At 41.5% G+C, this 20904-nt stretch overlaps 1 protein-coding gene across 4 annotated transcripts in view; it reads left to right on the top strand.

Moving 5' to 3' along the window:
• SMARCA2 (SWI/SNF related, matrix associated, actin dependent regulator of chromatin, subfamily a, member 2) overlaps positions 1-20904 on the top strand; it is a 175467-nt gene that overhangs the window by 75010 nt on the left and 79553 nt on the right. For all 4 annotated transcript variants that reach the window (XM_061132642.1, XM_061132644.1, XM_061132641.1 and 1 more), the window contains exons 20-23: positions 6628-6735; positions 7345-7431; positions 11736-11782; positions 14039-14205. In XM_061132642.1, the coding sequence (XP_060988625.1) occupies positions 6628-6735; positions 7345-7431; positions 11736-11782; positions 14039-14205 (409 nt within the window). The remainder of the gene's footprint in view (positions 1-6627; positions 6736-7344; positions 7432-11735; positions 11783-14038; positions 14206-20904) is intronic.

Raw genomic sequence — 20904 nt, 5'->3', positions numbered from 1 at the left:
TCATCCCATAAAAACTTCTTAATCTTATTTACTGATTTCCAAGACTGGCTAATATAGATAGATTTTTTAAAAATTGCAAGTTGAAAGTATGCCCTCCTTTTGAGTCCATTTTATTAAAATACAGACTTTTGCAGCACAAGGATCATGGGATGATTGGTTATATCACAAAGGAATTCCTTACTTCACTAAAACATTTATTTCATGGCTCTTTTCACAAGAAAACTTCCCGAGTATTGATAAGTTTTTTTGTTAAAAATTAGATTTTGAAGAGCATGTTTCCTGCGTGAAGTGCACTTGTACTCTTTAATACTCAAGTTTTCATATTTGAGGTGTATTAAACACCCATATATATATATACCTTATTTGCATTTTGCAAAATGGCATTTTTTACAAAATGAAGGTTTGTGGCAACCTTGCCTCAAGCAAGTCTATTGACACCATTTTTCTAACAGTATTTGCTAACCTCATGTCCCTGTGTCACAAGTTTTGGTAATTTTTGAAATATTTCAAGCTTTTTCATTATTGTTAAATTTGTTACGGAAATCTGTGATCAGTGATCTTTGATGTTACTGTTGCAAAAAGGTTATGACTCACTGAAGGCTTAGAGGATAGCATTTTCCACAGTATGAAGTGTTTTTGATTAGGGTAGGTACAATGTTTTTTTAGGCATAGTGCTATTGCACACTTAATAGACTATAGTGTGGTATAAACATCACTTATGGTGTACTAGGAAACCAAAAAATTCATATGACTCGCCTTATTGCACCCTGTGTGTGTTGGCCTGGAACTGAACCTGTGCTGTATCCGAGGTATGTCTGTATAATCTATGGATAAGGTACCTTTTTCTGGAGGTAACTTGGTGGAGTGGAAATCATGGGCTCTGCCTGTCAGAGTGGACCTGGGTCCCCACTGCATTCTCTGTCTCTTGCTAACTGTGTGCTCTTGGGCGTGTTACTTAAATCAGTGGGTCTCCGTGTTCTCAGCAGTGAACTAGAAAATAGATAATACATGCTTTATAGAAGAGGATTAAATGGATGCGGTACTCATAATACAATGCCTGGCACGCGTTGAGGCTCAGCTGATGACAGCTGCTGCTCCCAGAGTCCTTACTTTCTCTGTTGCACTGCTGTTTCTGTTACTGACTTTGGTTCTGCTTTCCTGTTCACTTCAAGTTTCTCGGTGTCCTCTGGTCCTGGCATTTTACCATCACCCTTTGAAGGTGATGAACTAATCACTTGGCATGTGTATGTAGCTATTGTTAATGTGTTTTGGCCAGTGTCCACTCTTTGTTCTTTCTGCCTTGTTAGGACTTTGATCTGGGGAAATCTGCCATCTAAGTGTTACCCTTGGGGGTGAGGAGCTTTCTTCTGCCACCGTCTGCTTGTGGCCACAAACATGTATGTCTTTCTCAGGCTGTGTAAAGAATCTGGAAAGGAGTTGTGGCGGATGGCAGCAAAAGGCTAAATCTTTTATAGAAGCAACGCTCAAATGTTTCCATGAAAAAGAATCAATTATGGAAGTAGATTTCCATTTTATTTTTTAATTTAAATATAATAAAATACACTCTTCTTTGGTATATAGATCTGAGTTTTGACAAATGCAGTTACGTTAAAGTGAAATCACTCAGTCATGTCCAACTCTTTGTGACCCCATGGGCTGTAGCCTACCAGGCTCCTCCATCCATGGGATTTTCCAGGCAAGAGTACTGGAATGGGGTACCATTTCCTTCTCCAGGGAATCTTCCCAACCCAGGGATTGAACCCATGTCTCCTAGTTATGTTAACTGCATCACAAACAAAATACAGAACAACTCTCTCCCAGTACCCCCCCACACCCAAAATTCCCTGGTCCTGTCACTTTTCAGACATGCTCTCGCTTTGCCCTTAGCCTCTTACAACTGATGGTTCATCCTCCATCCTCATAGCTTTGTATTTTCCAGAATGTTGTAGGAATAGAATCAGACAATATGTCTCCTCAGACCATCTGCATCTGGTTTTTCATTCAGCATAATGAATTTGAGAAACATCCAAGGTGTTGGATGTATCAGTAGCTGGTTCATTTTTATTAATGGATAGTATTCTGTTACATGGATGCACCCGAGTTTGTTTATCAATTTAATTGTAGGACATTTGGGTGGTTTATAGTTTTTGATAGTTATGCTTGTCTGCTGTGAACATTTGTGTATAGGCTTTTGTGTGAGCATAGGTTTTCATTTCATTTTAGGAAGTATGTAGGAGTGGCTTGGTCATATGGTAGGTGTGTACATGACTTTGTAAGGAACTTCTCTATGGTTTCATGCTGTAGATTTCAGAACCTGGGACTTTAATAAATTTGATATTATTGTTTGGAAATCTCAATACACAAAGTGATAATGTATCACACACAGTAGTCTGGTTTTCCTGTTCTAATAATACATCCTTTTGGAAGGGAAATTATTCGTGAGGAATAGAGTTTAGGGAGAAACTATGAATAAAGGTTGAAAGCTTTTCCAGAGTTATATAGGAGGAGGGCCTGGGCCACTGTAAGCACCTGATTGAGCTCCTTGAATGGATCAGTTTGACCATTTACCCACATAATGAGTCTTAGGAGGTAATTGTCACGTCCATGAGATTGGCACCCCAGTTTTACATATCCTTTGAAAATAATCGTCCCAGTGGCCGTCATAAGCCTAACTTGTTGGGAGAATCACCCTTATTACAGAGTCGTATATAGGTTTTATTTCCTTCAGCATCAGCCCCCTTTGAGGAACTTTCAAACTCATGCTCTAATCGGGGGCCGTCAGGGTTGGGGGATGACTCAGACCCAGCAGCGTTTGGGATGGTGTGGTTCTTACCGAGGCCTCCCGCGCCTTGCCCGTCAGCCTGCCCGGCTCTGGCGCCTTGCTCTGTACACTGCACAGCACTCGGGCGGGGGTGGGAGGTGCCGGAGCTTTAGCAGAAGCTGGAGGCGTGGCGTGCGGTGTCGCTGAACGACGGCATGACAGTGAAAGGCAGCATCACCCACCCCATCAGGGTGAGGGGTCCAGGCATTCAGGCGCTTTAGGACAAGGGTCTCCAGAGCACGTGGGTGTACGTATGTGTGTGTGTGTCTGGGGTGCTTACTAGTAGTCCACTGGGGTGTGGAAGGAAGATTTTAGAGCTTCTATTTATATTAATTTTTCTCCTAAAGATTAAAAAAAAATTACGTTTTTTTGATTTAACATGCAGACAGACACTGGTACCCATGTGGTATATATGCCTATGTCACAGAGGCCATCATGCAACTGGCCTAGACTGTGTCAGTTATCCTGGGGATGGGGAGCATGAGGGGAAGCACACCCACCTGGGACATCGGTCATCCATCCACCCTCACCGTTGGGTTCTTTTGCTTTCTGCCTGTTGTGAGCATTGTGGGTTTCCCCATATCCAGGTAAAAGAATTTGAGGATGATCTCATTTTAACTAAACTGTAACACCCCTGACCCTCAGGATGGATGACAGACTTTTAAAAGATTCTGCCCAGGATCACAGGTTGAAAACAAGGGAAATAATGTAAGGGTAGGTGGACAATGGGAAAAGTGCAGACCTGCCACCTTTGCTGTTCCTAGTGTGAATTTTCACCAGCCCCATTATAGAATGATCACTACTCACTCTATAATCGCTAACTCACTTCAGTTGTGTCCGACTCTTTGCTACCCTATGGATTGTGGTCTGCCAGACTCCTCTGTCCATGGGATTGTTCAGGCAAGAATACTGGAATGGGTTGCCATTTCCTCCTCCAGGGGATCTTCCCCACCTAGGAATCGAACCCTCATCTCTTGTGTTTTCTGCATTGGCAGGCAAGTTCTTTTACCACTAATGCCACCTGGGAAGCCCATAAAGAGGAAGGGTCCTTGCCATAGAAGGAGAGTCAGTCAGTGAGAAATCCCTGTGGATCAGGGTGTAACTGGCTGTAATCTCAGATGTCATCACCTTGGCCCCTTGAAATGTAGATGTAAAACAAGTGCCTAATATTGACCCATGTCCTGAAACTAACTTGTGTTTTCAGGCATTATTATTAGTTCATGCATATGACTCATAAATAAATATATGGGCATGTAATTCATAAATAGATGGGCATGTATTCAGAAGAGGTACTTTAACATGTATTCTTGGTAAGGGATTGCCATCAAAAAAGCTTAATTAACACTTGTTTGTGAGAAATAAAAAGGAAGATTGACTGATAGGTGTAGTGATCAGGGAAGACCTTACTAAGAGCCCTCAGGAAGAGTAAGATTTAGAAAGGCAGCCCTAAAACTATAGGAAGATACAAAAACAAAATAGCTTGGACTTGTTGGGGAAGTTATGAGGAGCAAACGTGAAATACAGTTGTGAAACTTAGGATGGTGATTTTGAGGATGTGTGTCACACCAGCGTCTGTGATCCCCTAGTGGTGTGAGGAAGGAGGGTTGAGGGGAGGTCCCCTTTCTGCAGGAGCTGTCAAGTCCTAGGGATGAGCTCACTTCTCTGCTGACTTGGCCCCTGTGGGGTTGTCTGGCCTCCCTGTCTGCATGGCATCATCGTGCAAGCCTCGTTCCCACACTCCCTCCCATCCAGCTCTTGGCAGCAGCTAACTGATGAGAAGGAGGTTGAGGGTCCCAGTCCCTCACTTTGGATCTGCCATCTCCTAGTGCACTTAAAGCTTGCCTCAGCAGTCCTTTGTACTTTCAGGAAGGTGTGCACAAGCTGGTTGGCAGTGAGGCCCAGGTAAAGATGAACATCAGGGCAGAACTAGGGAGCCTGAAAGTCTTCTTGGTTATGGTTAGGGTAGAGCTTAAGAGAATGCAGTCTGGTTCGATCCTAACTGGATCATTGAATAGCTGCATCATTTCAATCCAGTCACTGAACATTTCTGATGCTCAAGTTCCTTATCTGTAAAATGCAAACACCACTAAATTTAACTCTGTCCTACAGCTCTTATGTGGTAAAATGGGAGAAGGCACACCACACACCTTTGCATGGGGCCTGGTCCATAGAAAGAGCTCAATAATATTAGCCTCAGTGTCTTTTTTATCATTATGCTTGCCAAAGTCTGAAGTTGTTTAATATTTTTCTTCACCATGATCAAGTTACATGGAGAGTTAACAGCACTTGAAAAAGTCAAAGTACTTGAAAACATGCCATGATCAAGTCTGTAAAACACAAAACCCATATTAAGTGCATCCTTATTTATTGAAACTTGGAGATGTTCTTCTTCTCTGGCCAAGAAGATCATTAAAAACTAAAGTAAGTTTATGGCAGGTCACTTGTTTTTCTTTACTTTTCTGCAAAAGAGTTCATCTTTCTCTAATCTGATTCGGTGCATCAAAACAAGTGGCAAAATGCTATTAATTGCAGTTCCAGCTGGCCTGACAGACCCCTTCTAAAGCAACAGTCGAATGAATATTCAACTTCTCTTCATCTGTGACCTCCTCACTCTGGTCCTCAGAGCTGAAAATAACCTGATCATTTTTAATCAGTTTGTTAAACATTAGGCAGCTTGCTGATTTACTTTTAATCACATTCTGCAGATTTCTAGACATTAATCTGATGTTTATTATGAAAATTACACATTTGTATTCTGGGGATTTTTTTTTAATAAAGAAAAATAATAATAGGAAATAATCAAGGCAGACTGCGTGCGTGAGGAGTGTGTGAGAAGTATTGCAGGGGTGTGCAAAAACACCCGCATGTGAATTCTCTTTCACAGTTTAAAACTGGATTTTTCTGTGGTTTCAAGTGGAAGCACACAGGGCCTTGCCTCTAAAGAAGATGGTCATAAAGTTGCGTTTAATTGTGGATTCACTCCTCTCCTTTGCCTACTGTCCTTACTAGGTAGTATCCTCTCATCCTTCAAAAGCAGAGGGTAATTACCGATAGTCAACCTAGGCGCTTATGAATCTACTTTTAGGATCAGAATTGAGGGAAGCCAGCCACACAGGATCATTTAAAAAGATATTTTCCAAAAAATAATCAGAGGATATTGGCTGGGTACTGTTTTTCCTAAAACTGTCTGTTTGTATGAAACAGGGTATAGTTGGGAAGCAGAGGAAATGCGTATATATGTGAAAGTGAAAGTTAGTCACTCAGTCAGGTCTGACTCTTTGCAACCCCTCGAACTGCAGCCCGCCAGGCTCGTCTGTCCACAGAATTCTCCAGGCAAGGATATAGGAATGGGTTGCCATTTCCTTCTCCAGGGGATCTTCCCATCCCAGGGATCAAAACCAGGTCACCCACGTTGCAGGTGGACTCTTTACCGGCTGAGCCACCAGGGAAGTTATGTATATATATATATATATACATTCTGTATTGAATATATTTGAACTTGAACAGTTTGCCAGTCTCTCTCTCTTAAACGTGGAACAAGTCAAGAAATTTCAGGAAACATGATCCCCTGGCCTGAGTGACATATCACCTTTTGCAAGTCCCTTCCATATAATGGTACCTTGGGCAGTGATGACTGTGGGCTCCTCCATCACACCCCCCCCCCCCACCTCCATGAATCCAAGGAGCAGAAAGAAGTACCCTCATGATTCCAGGAGTGCCGTCAGCAGCCATGTCTCAACCGTCTTCTTAGAACAGGCACCTTCTCTCTCCTGCTCTTAACCTATGTACTGTTCTTCTTTCCCCAGGTTGAGTATGTGATCAAGTGTGACATGTCAGCTCTGCAGAAGATTCTGTATCGCCACATGCAAGCCAAAGGGATCCTCCTCACAGATGGTTCAGAGAAAGATAAGAAGGTACGTTGTGGAAGGTGATACAACTCAAGGTGCTGTCATATTTCTTCTTAGGGCTGTGCCACTGGACACTCCCAGGAAATATCCCCACGACTGCCGATTTGTCAAAGCAAATTACAGGGCCTTTTTGGGAGCTATTATTGTTGCTGTCAAAGGAAATCCCTTGTTCTTTTACCTGCAAACTGTATTGGAGCAGTTAGAAATGAACACCATCTTGGTGTTCATATCACCAAAGCAATTAGTTCTGTTCGTGCCAGGCTGCACACAGTATATCTGCCTAAGCGCAGGCTAGCATTTTAGAAGACTTTAAAAGCCACTTTCATCCCTGGGCATCTGTGCCATGCTTCTGTCTTCCCAGAATCCTACAGGATGGACAGTCATTTCTCAAAGCCATCCACTGAACATAATTCCCTCCTCTCAGATAACTCACATGGAAGATGGTCTATCTAATTCAGAAACAACTTAGTCACAGGAACTTTGGACAGTAGGAAGTGCAGGTTACCGAGAAGACCTATGGCTCTTTGCTCTTTCTATAGAAACCTGCTTTTTAAAAATAGGAAATAGCTGATCAATTAACAACTTATATTTTGACTCTCCTCTGCTTGTTCCTAGGGGAAAGGAGGTGCTAAGACACTAATGAACACTATCATGCAGTTGAGAAAGATCTGCAATCACCCGTATATGTTTCAGCACATTGAGGTAAGTCTGCGTTCTCTGTTGTGACCCTGATCCTAATTGTTCAGTTTCTACTAATATTACATTGAAAAAAAAATTTATAATAAAAAAATAAAACAAAGTTAAAACATGTGGAAGTTGAAACTACGGGGTCTGGTAGCTTGATAAGCAGAATTAACGGACATGAGGTTTCTGGTTATGGATTCTCATTGGCACCAGACACTTGGGCATCTGGAATTTTATAGGCAGGAGTTTGAAGTGGTGAGAAAATGCTGTAAACCAGGGCTCATTATGTGGGTTCAGGTAAGTACTGTGAATTGCCTCATTATGGTAGGTGCTCTGATATGGAAGACAATGGCAGATACATCCAGCTTCCTCAGAAGGATGCTGTGGAAGAATACTAAAAGAATGGATATATATCCATTGAAGGGAAAGATGTTCCTGAAGTATTTGGTCTGTGAAAATCACTGACTTTAGACTATTTCTTAGATTTGTATTTTTCCTTCTGGCTTCTTTCATGACGGTGTAAACCCAGGTTTTTTTATCCTGATGCTCTGGTCTCTAGGAAGCTATTTTCAGGGAGAGGACATTTTCTGCCCTGTTCACTACATGTGAATGAGTTTCTTAAATTGACAGTTTCACCCCAGTAGGAGCCATTGACTTGAGCAGGAAGGAAAAGAAGTCAAAATTGTAGCCTCCACTTTTGAGTGTTGCCTTGGATGTGTACGGTCCTGGCGGCAGTTACTGCCAGTCTGCCGCTTACTTTCCACTACAGAGGAGCGGGAGGCGTGGGGCAGGACCCTGCAGGCTCCATATTTTCACTGGTTTATTAACAAATAAATAAGTAGAAGGTTCTAGGAATCTAATTTTCAGAAGCATATTCCTGGGAATGAGACCGACATGTTCTTGACTTTGAAGACTCTCTTTCTTTTTTTTGTCTTCCTTGTTTTTGGTAATCACGCTTGTTAGGTAAGAGTATGTATTGCACCTCTGTCCATATCCTGGAGTCCTGTCCCAACTGTAGGATGAAATTAGAATTAACTCCTGACACTGCCGTTGCTTTAGGGACAGGCCTTTTATAGAGTAAAAAGGCCTTGGTTTAAGTAAAATGACAATGGCAACAACTGTAGGGAGGAAGGAGGGCAAGATCCCACCAACAAGCCTACTTAGCACATAGTAGAGTCCATAGAGACACCATAGAGTCCATGGTGTGGGGATGAGTCCATACCCCAGACCACTTTTACCTCGCAAAAACCTGGTGTAAGTCACTTAGCATCTCCAAGCTATAGTGTATTTGACTTCTCATCAGATGGTGATAGATGATAGGGCTGGCAGAAGGATACATGTTTAAAGAACATACAAAGTGTCTGGTAAACCAGTAATGTGATAAACAGGCCATAAGGTATCAATGTATTAGTGGGGGTTGCTTGTTGGGTTGCATGCATGTGTGCTCAGTCACTTCATCATGTCTGCCTCTTTGGATGGTAGCCCACCAGCCTCCTCTGCCCATGGGGATTCTCCAGGCAAGAATACTGGAGTGGGTTGCTATGGCCTCCCCCCGGGGATCTTCCCAACCCAGGGATTGAACCCATGTCTCCTGTGGCTCCCGCTTTATAAGTGGGTTCTTTACCACTGAGTCACCAGGGAAACCCATGTCGGGTTGGAGGAGCTGAAAAAAGGTCTAATGGTGAAAATGATTGGGATCATATCAGGTTAACCTGTCACCCACCATCTTATATTTTCTTAAAACCAATTTTTAGATATTCAGCAAAAATATAGAGGATTTGTTGTTGTTCAGTTGCTCAGTTGTGTCAGACTCTTTGAGATCCCATGGACTGCAAAACACCAGGCTTCCCTGTACTTCACCATCTCCCAGAGCTTGCTCAAACTCATGTCCATTGAGTCGGTGATGCCATCCAACTAATTCATCCTCTGTCATCATCCCCTTCTCCTCCTGTCTTCAATCTTTCCCAGCATCAGGGTCTTTCCCAATGAGTCAGTTCTTTGTATTAGGTGGCCAAAATTTTGGAGCTTCAGCTTCACATCAGTCCTTACAATGAATATTCAGGATTGAATAAGGATTTGAGGACTTCAGACTTATGAAAATTAAGTGTCAGTCTTACTTCATTTGTCATACCAAAATGCACCTTTGAAACACACTGGGTCATGTCAGGAATGGGGGGATGGGGGTGTGCCTTCTACCCTCAAGCTTCTCTTTGGAGCATCTGGGAAGTGGGGAGGGGGATCACAGAAGCTAAGCTTAAGTAACATGCCCTCCTTTCCCTGCCTGTGTACATTTTAAGTAGCAGTCCATAGAAAGACAGACTTTGATTTGCAATTTTTTTAACATGAAAAACTTTCAGGAGGATAATCCTGGAAACAAGACCCACAGTGACTGGCAAAGGTGTCACACTTGTGAAACAGAGATTGTGTGTGCATTTTGCTTTTGTCTTCGTTTTGTTTGCTTACATGTCCTTTTGCTTATCAGGTCACACTACCTGATAGTAGAAACCCAGTCTCCCGATTGGACTCACTGCCTCCCTGGTTATCTTTAAACCAGAGAAATGAAAACAGAGTTTTTATTTTATGTTTTTTTATTATTATTATTTTTTTTTTCCAGTGGGTTTTGTCATACATTGATATGAATCAGCCATGGATTTACATGTATTCCCAATCCCGATCCCCCCTCCCACCTCCCTCTCCACCCGATTCCTCTGGGTCTTCCCAGTGCACCAGGCCGGAGCACTTGTCTCATGCATCCCACCTGGGCTGGTGATCTGTTTCACCATAGATAGTATACATGCTGTTCTTTTGAAATATCCCACCCTCACATTCTCCCACAAAGTTCAAAAGTCTGTTCTGTATTTCTGTGTCTCTTTTTCTGTTCTGCATATAGGGTTATCGTTATCACCTTTCTAAATTCCATATACATGTGTCAGTATGCTGTAATGTTCTTTATCTTTCTGGCTTACTTCACTCTGTATAAGGGGCTCCAGCTTCATCCATCTCATTAGGACTGGTTCAAATGAATTCTTTTTAATGGCTGAGTAATATTCCATGGTGTATACCACAGCTTCCTTATCCATTCATCTGCTGATGGGCATCTAGGTTGCTTCCATGTCCTGGCTATTATAAACAGTGCTGCGATGAACATTGGGATGCACGTGTCTCTTTCAGATCTGGTTTCCTCAGTGTGTATGCCCAGAAGTGGGATTGCTGGGTCATATGGCAGTTCTATTTCCAGTTTTTTAAGAAATCTCCACACTGTTTTCCATAGCGGCTGTACTAGCTGCTGATACCTGACCGTATAACCATCCACTGATACATACAGATGGAAACAGATGGAACCTAAAAAATCGAGTCAAGACTGGCCACCTGTAGGGAGGAAAGGCTTGATTCTTGGAGTCAGGGTAGGGTTTTGGGCTGTGATCCATCAGCATTCATTCTGCCAGCGGGGCAGCATCCGGAGGGGCCGGGGCCCACCATAAATGATGAGCATGTTTGGGAGTGGAGCCCAGAGGGAAAGATCTGGTTCCCTTGGAGGAAAGCTTTGGTGATCCAGGAGGGAAGGGAAGCAGAGAAAGGAGACAGCTGGTGGTTAAGTGAAGGTGTGATGTGCTCTCCTCCCCACAGATGGCCTCCCCTTCCATCAAGTAGGGATATGAAAATCACATGGGGAACAGCTATTTATTTCTTCCACGGAATCAGTGAGGGGGGAAATATGTAGTTAAGTTCTGTATTTTAAAAGTAGATGCCAGTTACCTGAGGGGTGGTGTACATTTAGGGCCTTGTTTATAATGCAGAAAAGCACAGCGTGGAAGGGATGTTACGACTGCACTAAACTAAGATCTATATACTTAGTACATATGTCATCATCATGACTTTTACTGCTGAACATTTCCACAGTATATTGATGTGTGTATATTAATCCTGATTTGCTTATATTAAGCTTTTCCTCTTATCTAGACTCTAAGCTCCTTGGTGGGTAGATACTTCCCTTACTTCCTTTTTTCTGGATCCCCAGTACCTGCCTACCACAGCCCTGGGCCAGTGAACATTTAATCACTATTTGATAAGTGAACTAACCCTGTCATCTCAGTATGAGAGTCTAGAGCCTTGCCAAAACTTACAGGATATATTTCTGGCAAAGCTATAGTCTGAATTCAAAGGCTTTGAGTTCCTGGTTCTTTCCATAAGGAGTATTTTCTTACTTATTATTTTGTTTAATTGCATTCTAGAAATAGGATGACCTCACTAATAGAATAATTATTATGTCAATAATTACAGATCTGTTTTTAAAAATCCTTTTTCTTCTCTCTCTTTTAAAGGAATCCTTTGCTGAACACCTGGGCTATTCAAATGGGGTCATCAATGGGTAAATCCTAATTTTTTTTTTTCTTCCAAAAAATGGTTTGTTGGTCCTGCCTAAGCTTTTCTCCCTAGTGTTTCCTGTCACACACATACATTACTGCCAGCCTCCTCAGCCTGCCCTCTCTTCAGCAGAGGGTACAGAAGTTGTTAACCAGAACGATATCAGCATTCTGTTTTACTTTACTGGCATAAATTACTACATGCCTTGAGCAAGTGGCTATTCAGAGGACATAGATCTCCTTTAATAGACTTAACAGTGTCCTAGTGTTCTAAAAACATTGTCAGAGCTTCAGAGGGTTGTTACTTATAACCAACAGTGTAGCTTGAGCTCAAAGAGAATTTAACATATGAGATCTCAAGTCAGTATTTAACATTCATGTGCATGAGAGGAAGATGTCTCATCTGCTATAAACATGTACAACCTTACAGTCATTGGCTGGAGCATGGTCTGTATAAGAAATATTTTTCATTTGGACCTTGAAGAGACACATGCCTGCGACAACAACGGAAAAGTACCTTGCATCAATAGAAAGCCTCTGTTTTGCTTGTTCGGCACCAGGGAGATTTTCTTATTAAAATAAAGGGGTCATTCTTTGATCCCAAGGGCAGACGGTGTCAGTGGACCAAGAACCAGGAATTGGAAGGCATGCAGAACCATTCCCTCCAGGCTCTCCTTCTCTCCGGAGGCTGGGTACACTGCTGCTGCTGTCAGGGTGGCCAGGCTGTGTGTTGAAAACGTGGCCTCAGCGGGTGTTTGAAGGACAGTTCTCAGAGCAGGGAATGGACGTTGAGAAGACCTGCACTTGAAAAACCTATCTGTTCTCTGTGTCGTAAAATCACTGCCAGTGTTACATTTCAGTGTTGTAGACTAGAATGCATATACACTGGTGAGTTTTCCCAACAGTATCCCCCTACCACTAAGTTTTCATAATGTAACACACCCCGGTTGATAAAAGAGGAGAGTGGTTTCTTGTAGAGGAAAAAAAGCTCTACTTTAGCTCACTAACGTTCTTCTCTATCTGATAGCACTCTGCCATCGTATTTTTTTAATGTGAATTTCTATTTTTTATGTGAATTTCCAGGCGTCCATCTCCTCCCCAATCCATTCTTCACAGCGTACATGGTGATCTCTTAAAAAGATGTTAGCTCTCATGGCACCCCTGTTTAAAACCCATCAATGGCTTTCCATTTCACTTAAAACTAAAACTAATAGAGACCTGTAGGATCTGTCTAAACCTCCCCCCACCCTCTTCATCTCTGCTGTCATCTCCCAGTGTCCCCCCTCCACTCCTCAACTTACACATAAGCCCCACACACCATTTTTTTTTTCCATTTCTCAGACTCTCCAGGCTCTTTTACTCCTCAGGGCCTTTGCACATACTCTTTCCACTTCCTGGAATCTCTTCCTCTCCACTTCTAGGTCTGCCTTCTTCACCTGGCTGTCTTTTGCTCTTTTATTTCATGTTTTAGGCTACACTGTTACTTCTTCAGTGGGGTCACCCTTGATGCTCTAAACCAGGAGCTGCCAAATTATTTTCTGCAAAGGGCCAGATCTCAAAATTTTCACTTTTGCTGTCCTAAAAGTCTCAATTGCACCAGCTCGACTTGGCCATTGTAGCTTGAAAGCAGCCAAAGGCAAATATAAATGAGCAAGCCTGGCCATGCTCCAATAAAACTTTATTTACAAAAACAGGCAGCAGCCCAGGGCTGACATTTGCCACACACTGTTCTTATGTAAAGAAGGTATCTGCTTTTCTTTTTAGTACTTAGCATAAGTCGTTAATTACCCATTTGGAAAGCAGAGGTTCTGTTTTGCTTATGCACTTGCTCAGTAGTGTGCTTAGCACACAGTAGGTGCTCAGTAAGTATTTCAGTGAATTGCAATGCCCTAAGTTAGTTGTTTTATGAATTTAATAAGTAGAGATTTAAGGAAATGATGTAATATACATGTATGTGTGTGTAGGAGGGACAGAGAGAAAGAAAGAGAGCTGAGACAGAGAGTGAATGAGAAGGTTTCCTTTTCTTTCCAGAATCTGTCATCATACCTACAGTATATAATGTACTGTTTATGGGTTTTCTACAAATACATTCTATCTTTCCATGAAATACTCTCCACTGCTTTGGAGTGGCTATGTACTCATCCATTCATTCATTCTGTAGTCATTTTTGCACAAGGCACTGTATGAAAAGCAAAGCTCTACTGGATCCTTCAAGAAGACAGCAGTAATACTGTCTTCTTGTTTTGCATTTTTGGGTTCAGGGCTGAGCTGTATCGGGCCTCGGGAAAGTTTGAGCTACTTGATCGTATTCTGCCAAAATTGAGAGCGACTAACCACCGCGTGCTGCTTTTCTGCCAGATGACGTCCCTCATGACCATCATGGAGGATTACTTTGCTTTTCGGAACTTCCTTTATCTGCGCCTTGATGGTGAGTGTGTAAGGAATCAGGCTCCACACGCCCTCCAGAGTGCAGGGACATCGGCAACTCAGATCCAGCCTCAGTCAAAAGCAGGGGTAAAATTGTTGAAGAATTAGCAGGGTGAGGTCCAGCTTCTCTAGATAGCAGTTTTTATATCCTCCAGCCTAAAATAAGCTGAAATCTTTGCACAGATGTTTTTCCTACATTCAAGCCAATGCAAGTGACTTAAAATCATTTATAAGTACCACAGTTAAACTAAACTAAAATTAAAAAACTCTTCTTGCCTTTGGGCTTGTCTATTCTCTATGCAAACCACCCCCCCCCCCCATATAGAATATTTTGATAAACCTTTAGGTTTTACTGTGAAGGCATATTTTAAAGGGATAAAAGTTAGGATTCCCTTCTTCAGTAACAGTGTAATAATCCACATAAGATTATATCTATCATTAAAACTTCTCTCATTTTCTAAATAGAAGTATATACATGTGCTACCTTAAGAGACATGACTCCATTATTTGCTGGATTTTGTGAACTATGCAGAATATTTGCCTGATTTTGAGAGTGACATTTAAACACCGTGTCCTTAAAAAATTAGTCAAAAAATATGAATGGAAGAAAATATGAATTTAGAGATACTTCCTAAATTGCTATACAGTGTAGATGGCAGCCCTAGTATTTCAGAGATTAGGGATACCAAAATGTTCTTACTATGGCAGGGGGTGACATTTTCCAAGAGTGGTGAATTAGGAGCTGGTTTACAGCCAGGATGGCGTTGAATTCCTGCATGGTGTTTCTAGTACCAATTTTTATCTAATGTAACATTCAAGTTATTGTCAAGTGGGAAATTTAAAGTTTATGTTCCATTGAAAGATGTTTTTATTTTCAACCCAACATTTTCTCACCCTCTTGCTATGAACTGGATACAACTGGGTATATGCCAACCTCGGACCTGCCGTATTTTTTCTTACTTGAATTTTTAAGTGAATTCTCTATATGGTATACTTATGAGGGCATTGTTAACTCTTAAATTAATTATACCCTCTGACAAACTTGATTTTTTAAAGAACTTTACTTCCCTGGTGGTTCAGATGGTAAAGAATCTGCCTGTAAAGCAGCAGACCAGGTTCAATCCCTGGGTCAGGAAGATGCCCTAAAGAAGGGAATGGCAACCCACTGCAGTACTCTTGCCTGGAGAATTCCAGGGACAGAGGAGTCTGGTGGGCCGCAGTCCATGGGGTCGCAAAGAGTTGGACACGACTGAGCTACCAACACAGTTCCCTCTCCTTGAAGTGACTGAAAACAGATGGATGGTTAAGTAAGCATTGATTCTGAATTCATGACACAGCTCTATCAGTCACAGTCTGTCTTTAGGCACGTCTGCCTTGTGTCTCGTCGTCGGGATCAACCTGTTCCTTCGTCCCTCTCTTTGAGGGGTGAGTGCAGCCCTCCATCAGCATTCTACCTCTGAAAGGCAAGCCCGCCTTCACTGCTGCTCAGAGCCGTGAGAGGCCACCAGCTCTGTCTTCCCTGAATAGACAGTCCCTCACAGATGTCCCGCAGAACTATTGTTTACCGCTCTGTGGCCTTTTGACTGGAATCTCAGCTCCCTGAGGACCGTGGCCTTGGAATATTTGAGTCTGGAAAACTGGCAAGAAGTGACTTCCTTGAAACAAATCTTTCTCATGTGTCCTTGCCAGCTTGAGAGAGTATCTTTAATCGTCTGTTGGTTGCTGCCCTTATTTTTATCAGTCATAATAGTCAGAAAAGCTAATGTTTATGGAATGCCTGTTATCAGTACATGTGGTATACCAGGCAAAGTGCTTCCTGTGCATTATTTATTTAATTTTCTCAGCAAACAAGGTATAAACACAATCCCCATTTAACAGATGAGAAAACAGAGATTTAGAGAGATGAGTTAACTTGCCGAAGTTTACACATGAGGCAGATGGTGAAACCAAACTGTAACTTTGATCTCTCTGATTGCACATTAGTTTAGAATCAGTTTTAGTAGATCCAGCAAGATGAATCCCATCTCTGAAAATGCAGGCTGTTTTCCTAGAGACAATATTTTTAAGAATGATTTTGAACTTATTCAACAATTTTTAATTAATTGGAAAATGACCAGACCATTTCAAGAGAATAAGCCACTCACTGATCCTGCTAGCAGAGCAGGTTGGGGGAAAGAAACAAGCAAGTTCATTAAGTGTTACAGATGGCATTCAGAAGGCTTCACGGACTTATAGCTGAAAGAAGCAACAGCCATTTGTTTCAGAGTTAGAGAGAATTCACGGGCAAACAATCAACATACACATGGATAAATGACTTTGGATTTTCATTGCTCAATTTGATGTACCAGATTTTTGACCTCAGGGAAAAAAAAATTTGATGACAGATAAGTAGATTTTTTTTTTTCTGGCAAAAATTATGGTTGCATGAATAGATTTAACTACGATTCCATCATAGTCTTTGTTTTCACTGGAAACGATTTTTGAATGAGAGTTAGCAGTAAAGTTAAGTCTCAGAAGACAACATTTTCCAAAAGCAGCTGAAACTAAGTTAAAATGAGTAATCATAAAAGCCTGACAGTGTGTTCCTTTTGGAAAATTTGCAATTTTCAACACAATTGCCTTTATTATTAATTGTATTCTTGGTTATGTTCTGCATCAAAGTCTAAAAGAACTTGGATTTGATACACTTTAAATCCTGTGCCCATATACAAGCAGCATTTCTTAGGCTGACACGGTAGTTTGAATCTCCTTGAGCAGTATGCCAAAGATTGCAGCAAATATCTTGGCTTGGGGAACCTTTGACTAATGGAAATAGTAATCCAGCAAATTCTGAACCTTGTCATAAGAAATGCCATAGCTTTGCATGAGAAGTGACTCAATCGTATCTTTTCCTGGCGTTATAATTTGTCAGGTTCCATGCTGTGTATACAGTTGGTCCCTCATCCCTCAGTATCAAGTCAGGGATTGGTTCCAGGACCCCCACAAATACTAGAATCTGCAGATGCTCAAGTCCCTGATATAAACTGGTACAATCTTTACATATAACCTATGCACATCCTCCCATATACTTTATGTATTTTTATAGCATATTCCTTTTAAAAATTTTTTCTTATTTTATTTATTCTTGGCTGTACTGGGTCTTCGTTGCTCTGCATAGGCTTTCTCTAATTGCAGTGAGCGGGGGCTTCTCTTGTTGCAGAGCACGGGCTCTGGGGCATACAGGCTGAGAAGTTGCAGCATGCAGATTCAGTAGCTGTGGCTCACGGGCTTAGTTAACCCAAGACATGTGGAATCTTCCCAGACCATGGATCGAACCTGTGTCTCCTACATTGGCAGGTGGATTCTTAACCCCTGGACCACCAGGGAAGTCCTTTCATATAATTTAAATCATCTCTAGATTACTTATTATACCTAATACAATATAAATGCTGTGTAAATCGTTGCTGGTGCTCAGCTAATTCAAATTATTCTTTGGGGAACTTTATGTTATTTTTAAAAAATTCCAAATACTTTTGATCCACTCTTGGTTGAATCCCTGAATGTTTTGCAACCCAAGGCTACAAAGGGCTGACTATACCATTATCTCTGGAAATATCTTCTTTCCCCATATTGGAAAATTTTTTTATTTGCTTGTTTCTGTGTCTTTTCCTCCTATTTGTGACAGAGGGTGAAATGTGAACCAATAATTTTTTTTAAAAAATCACTGTATCTGGACAGATGATGTAGCAAAAAGGTTTCATGATAGAATGGAACTTGCCTTCCATTGTCATTGTGAGCACACAGTTCACTGTGATCTCAGAACGCTGATTCTGAACCTGAAAGAAAGGACACCATTTAAAAGAAAGAACAACGCCACATTTTTGAAACATTGTTCAACCAAACACATTTTGTGTCCTTCTGTGCAAATCTAAATTCTTTCAGTTCATCATTGAAGGATTTGACCAGGTTGCTCAACTGGAAATCTGATTTAGAAAGTAAAATGAGCTGTAAAGAACATTTCTCCTTTGAATGGGGACACCCACAGGCCCTTGTTTCTAATCTCTGTTTGCTGTGTTCAGAAACTACATCTCCTTCCCTGCCACAGGAGAGTACTTAACTCTTTTTATTGAATGTGAAAGACAGATCCCCCCATGTTTGGGAACTTGAACCTCCACATAACTCAGTTCCATTAGCTGGAGTCACTTAAATGTTTTAATCCTCTGAAATAAATTGCTGGTATATTTTCATCCTTAAAGAACACATGTAGAAATAATATTTGTATAGCAGGCAGTTAGGGACTATCAAGTAATATGCATACATATTTCCCAACAGCCTAAGGCCTTTTTTAGAACTCTGCAGCTTTTTCTGGTAAAATATATTCAGATGGAATATCGTAGGGTTTTTTTTTTTTTTCCTTTTCCCCAATGCAGTTCATGAAATGGCCAGGTGAACACATTACAAACACTTTGTGAGTAAGGGACTGATTTGGAATGCAAATCTGCGGACCTTTGTGCTGTTGTTGTTCAGTAACTAAGTTGTGTCCAATTCTTTGAAACCCCATGGACTGGAGCACGCCAGGCTCCTCTATCCTCCACTGTCTCCTGGAGTTTGCTCAAATTCATGTCCATTGAGTCAGTGATGCCACCCAACCATCTCATCCTCTGTCACCCCTTTCCCCTGCCCTTGATCTTTCCCAGCATCATGGTCTTTTCCAAGAGTTGACTCTTCGCATCAAGTAGCCAAAGTATTGGAGTTTTAGCATTAGTCCTTCAAATGAATATTCAGGGTTGACTTCCTTTAGGATTGACTGGTTTGATCTCCTTGCTATACAGGGACTCTCAAGAGTTTTCTCTAACACCACAATTTGAAAGCATCAGTTCTTTGGCACTCAGCCTTTGTTATGGTCCAATTCTCACATCCGTACGTAACTACTAGAAAAACCATAGCTTTGACTATATGCACCTTTGTTGGCAAAGTGATGTCTCTGCTTTTTAAGACTCTGTCTACATTTGTCATAGCTTTCCTTCCAGGGAGCAAGCGTCTTTTGTTTTTATGGCTGCAGTTAGCGTCCACAGTGATTTTGGAGCCCAAGAAAATAAAATCTGTCACTGCATCTACTTTTTCCCCTTTGCCTTGAAGTGTTGGGACTGGATGCCATGATCAAGTTTTTTGACTATTGAGTTTCACGCCAGCTTTTTCATCCTCCTTTTCACCTTCATCAAGAGGCTTTTTAGTTCCTCTTCACTTTCTGGCATTAGAGTAGTATCATCCACATATCTGAGGTTATTGATATTTCTACCAGCAATCTTGATTCCAGCTTGTGATTCATCTAGCCCAGCATTTCACATGATGTACTCTGCACAGAAGTTAAATAAGCAGGGTGACAATATATAGCCTTGTCTTACTCCTTTTCCAATTTTGAACCAGTCCATTGTTCAATGTCTGGTTCTAACTGTTGCTTCTTGGCCCACATACAAGTTTCTCAGGAAACAGGTAAGGAGGTCTGGTATTCTCAGCTCTTTAAGAATTCTCCACAGTTTGTTGCGATCCACACAAAGGCTTTAGCATAGTCAAAGAAGCAGGAGTAGATGTTTTTCTGGAACTCCCTTACTTTCTCCATGATCCAACGAATGTTGGCAATTTGATCTCTGGTTCCTCTGCGTTTTCTAAACCCAGCTGGTACATGTGGAAGTTCCTGGTTCACATACTGCTGATGCCTAGTGTGAAGGATTTTGAGCATAACCTTGCTAGCATGTGAAATGAGTGTGGTTGTATCATAGTTTAAACATCCTTTGGCATTGCCTTTCTTTGGATTGGAATGAAAACTGACCTTTTCCAGTCCAGTGGCCACTGCTGACTTTTCCAAATTTGCTGACACATTGAGTGCAGCACTTTGACAGTGTCACCTTTTAGCATTTGAAATACCTCAACTGGAATTCCATCACCCCCACTAGCTTTGCTGGTAGTAATGCTTCCTAAGGGCCACTTGACTTAACACTCCAGAATGTCTGGCTCTAGGTGAGTGACCACACCATCGTGGTTATCCCAGTCATTAAGACTTTTTTTGTATAGTTCTTCTGTGTATTCTTGTCACCTCTTCTTAATCTCTTCTGCTTCTGTTAAGCTCTTTACCATTTCTGTCCTTTATCGTGCTCATCCTTGCATGAAATGTTGCCTTGATATCTCCAGTTTTCTTGAAGAGATCTCTAGTCTTTCCTAGTCTATTGTTTTTCTCTATTTCTTTGTATTGTTCACTTAAGAAGGCCTTCTTACCTCTCCTTGCTATTCTCTGGAACTCTGCATTCAGTTGAGTGACTACTCTCCCTTTCTTCCTTGCCTTTCATGTCTTTTGTTTCCTTAGCTATTTGTAAAGCTTCCTCAACCACTTTGCCTTCTTACATTTGTTTTTCTTGGGTGTGGTTTTGGTCACCACCTCCTGTACAATGTTATGAACCTCCATCCATAGTTCTTCAGGCACTCTGTCTATCAGGTCTAATCTTCTTGAATCTACTTGTCACTTCCACTGTATAATCATAAGGGATTTGATTTAGGTCATACCTGGATGGCCTAGTGGCTTTCCTTACTTTCTTCAATTTAAGTCTGAATTTTGTAATAAGGCACTTATGATCTGAGCCACAGTCAGCTCCAGGTCTTGTTTTTGCTGACTGTTAATAGAATTCCTCCATCTTCAGCTGCGAAGAACATAATCTGATTTTGGTAT

The sequence above is a fragment of the Dama dama genome, chromosome 29, assembly GCF_033118175.1.
Source record: "Dama dama isolate Ldn47 chromosome 29, ASM3311817v1, whole genome shotgun sequence".
In the NCBI taxonomy this organism is placed as follows: Eukaryota; Metazoa; Chordata; class Mammalia; order Artiodactyla; family Cervidae; genus Dama; species Dama dama.
Note: the sequence above shows the minus strand (reverse complement) of the source record. Positions and strands in the feature narration are given on the sequence as shown.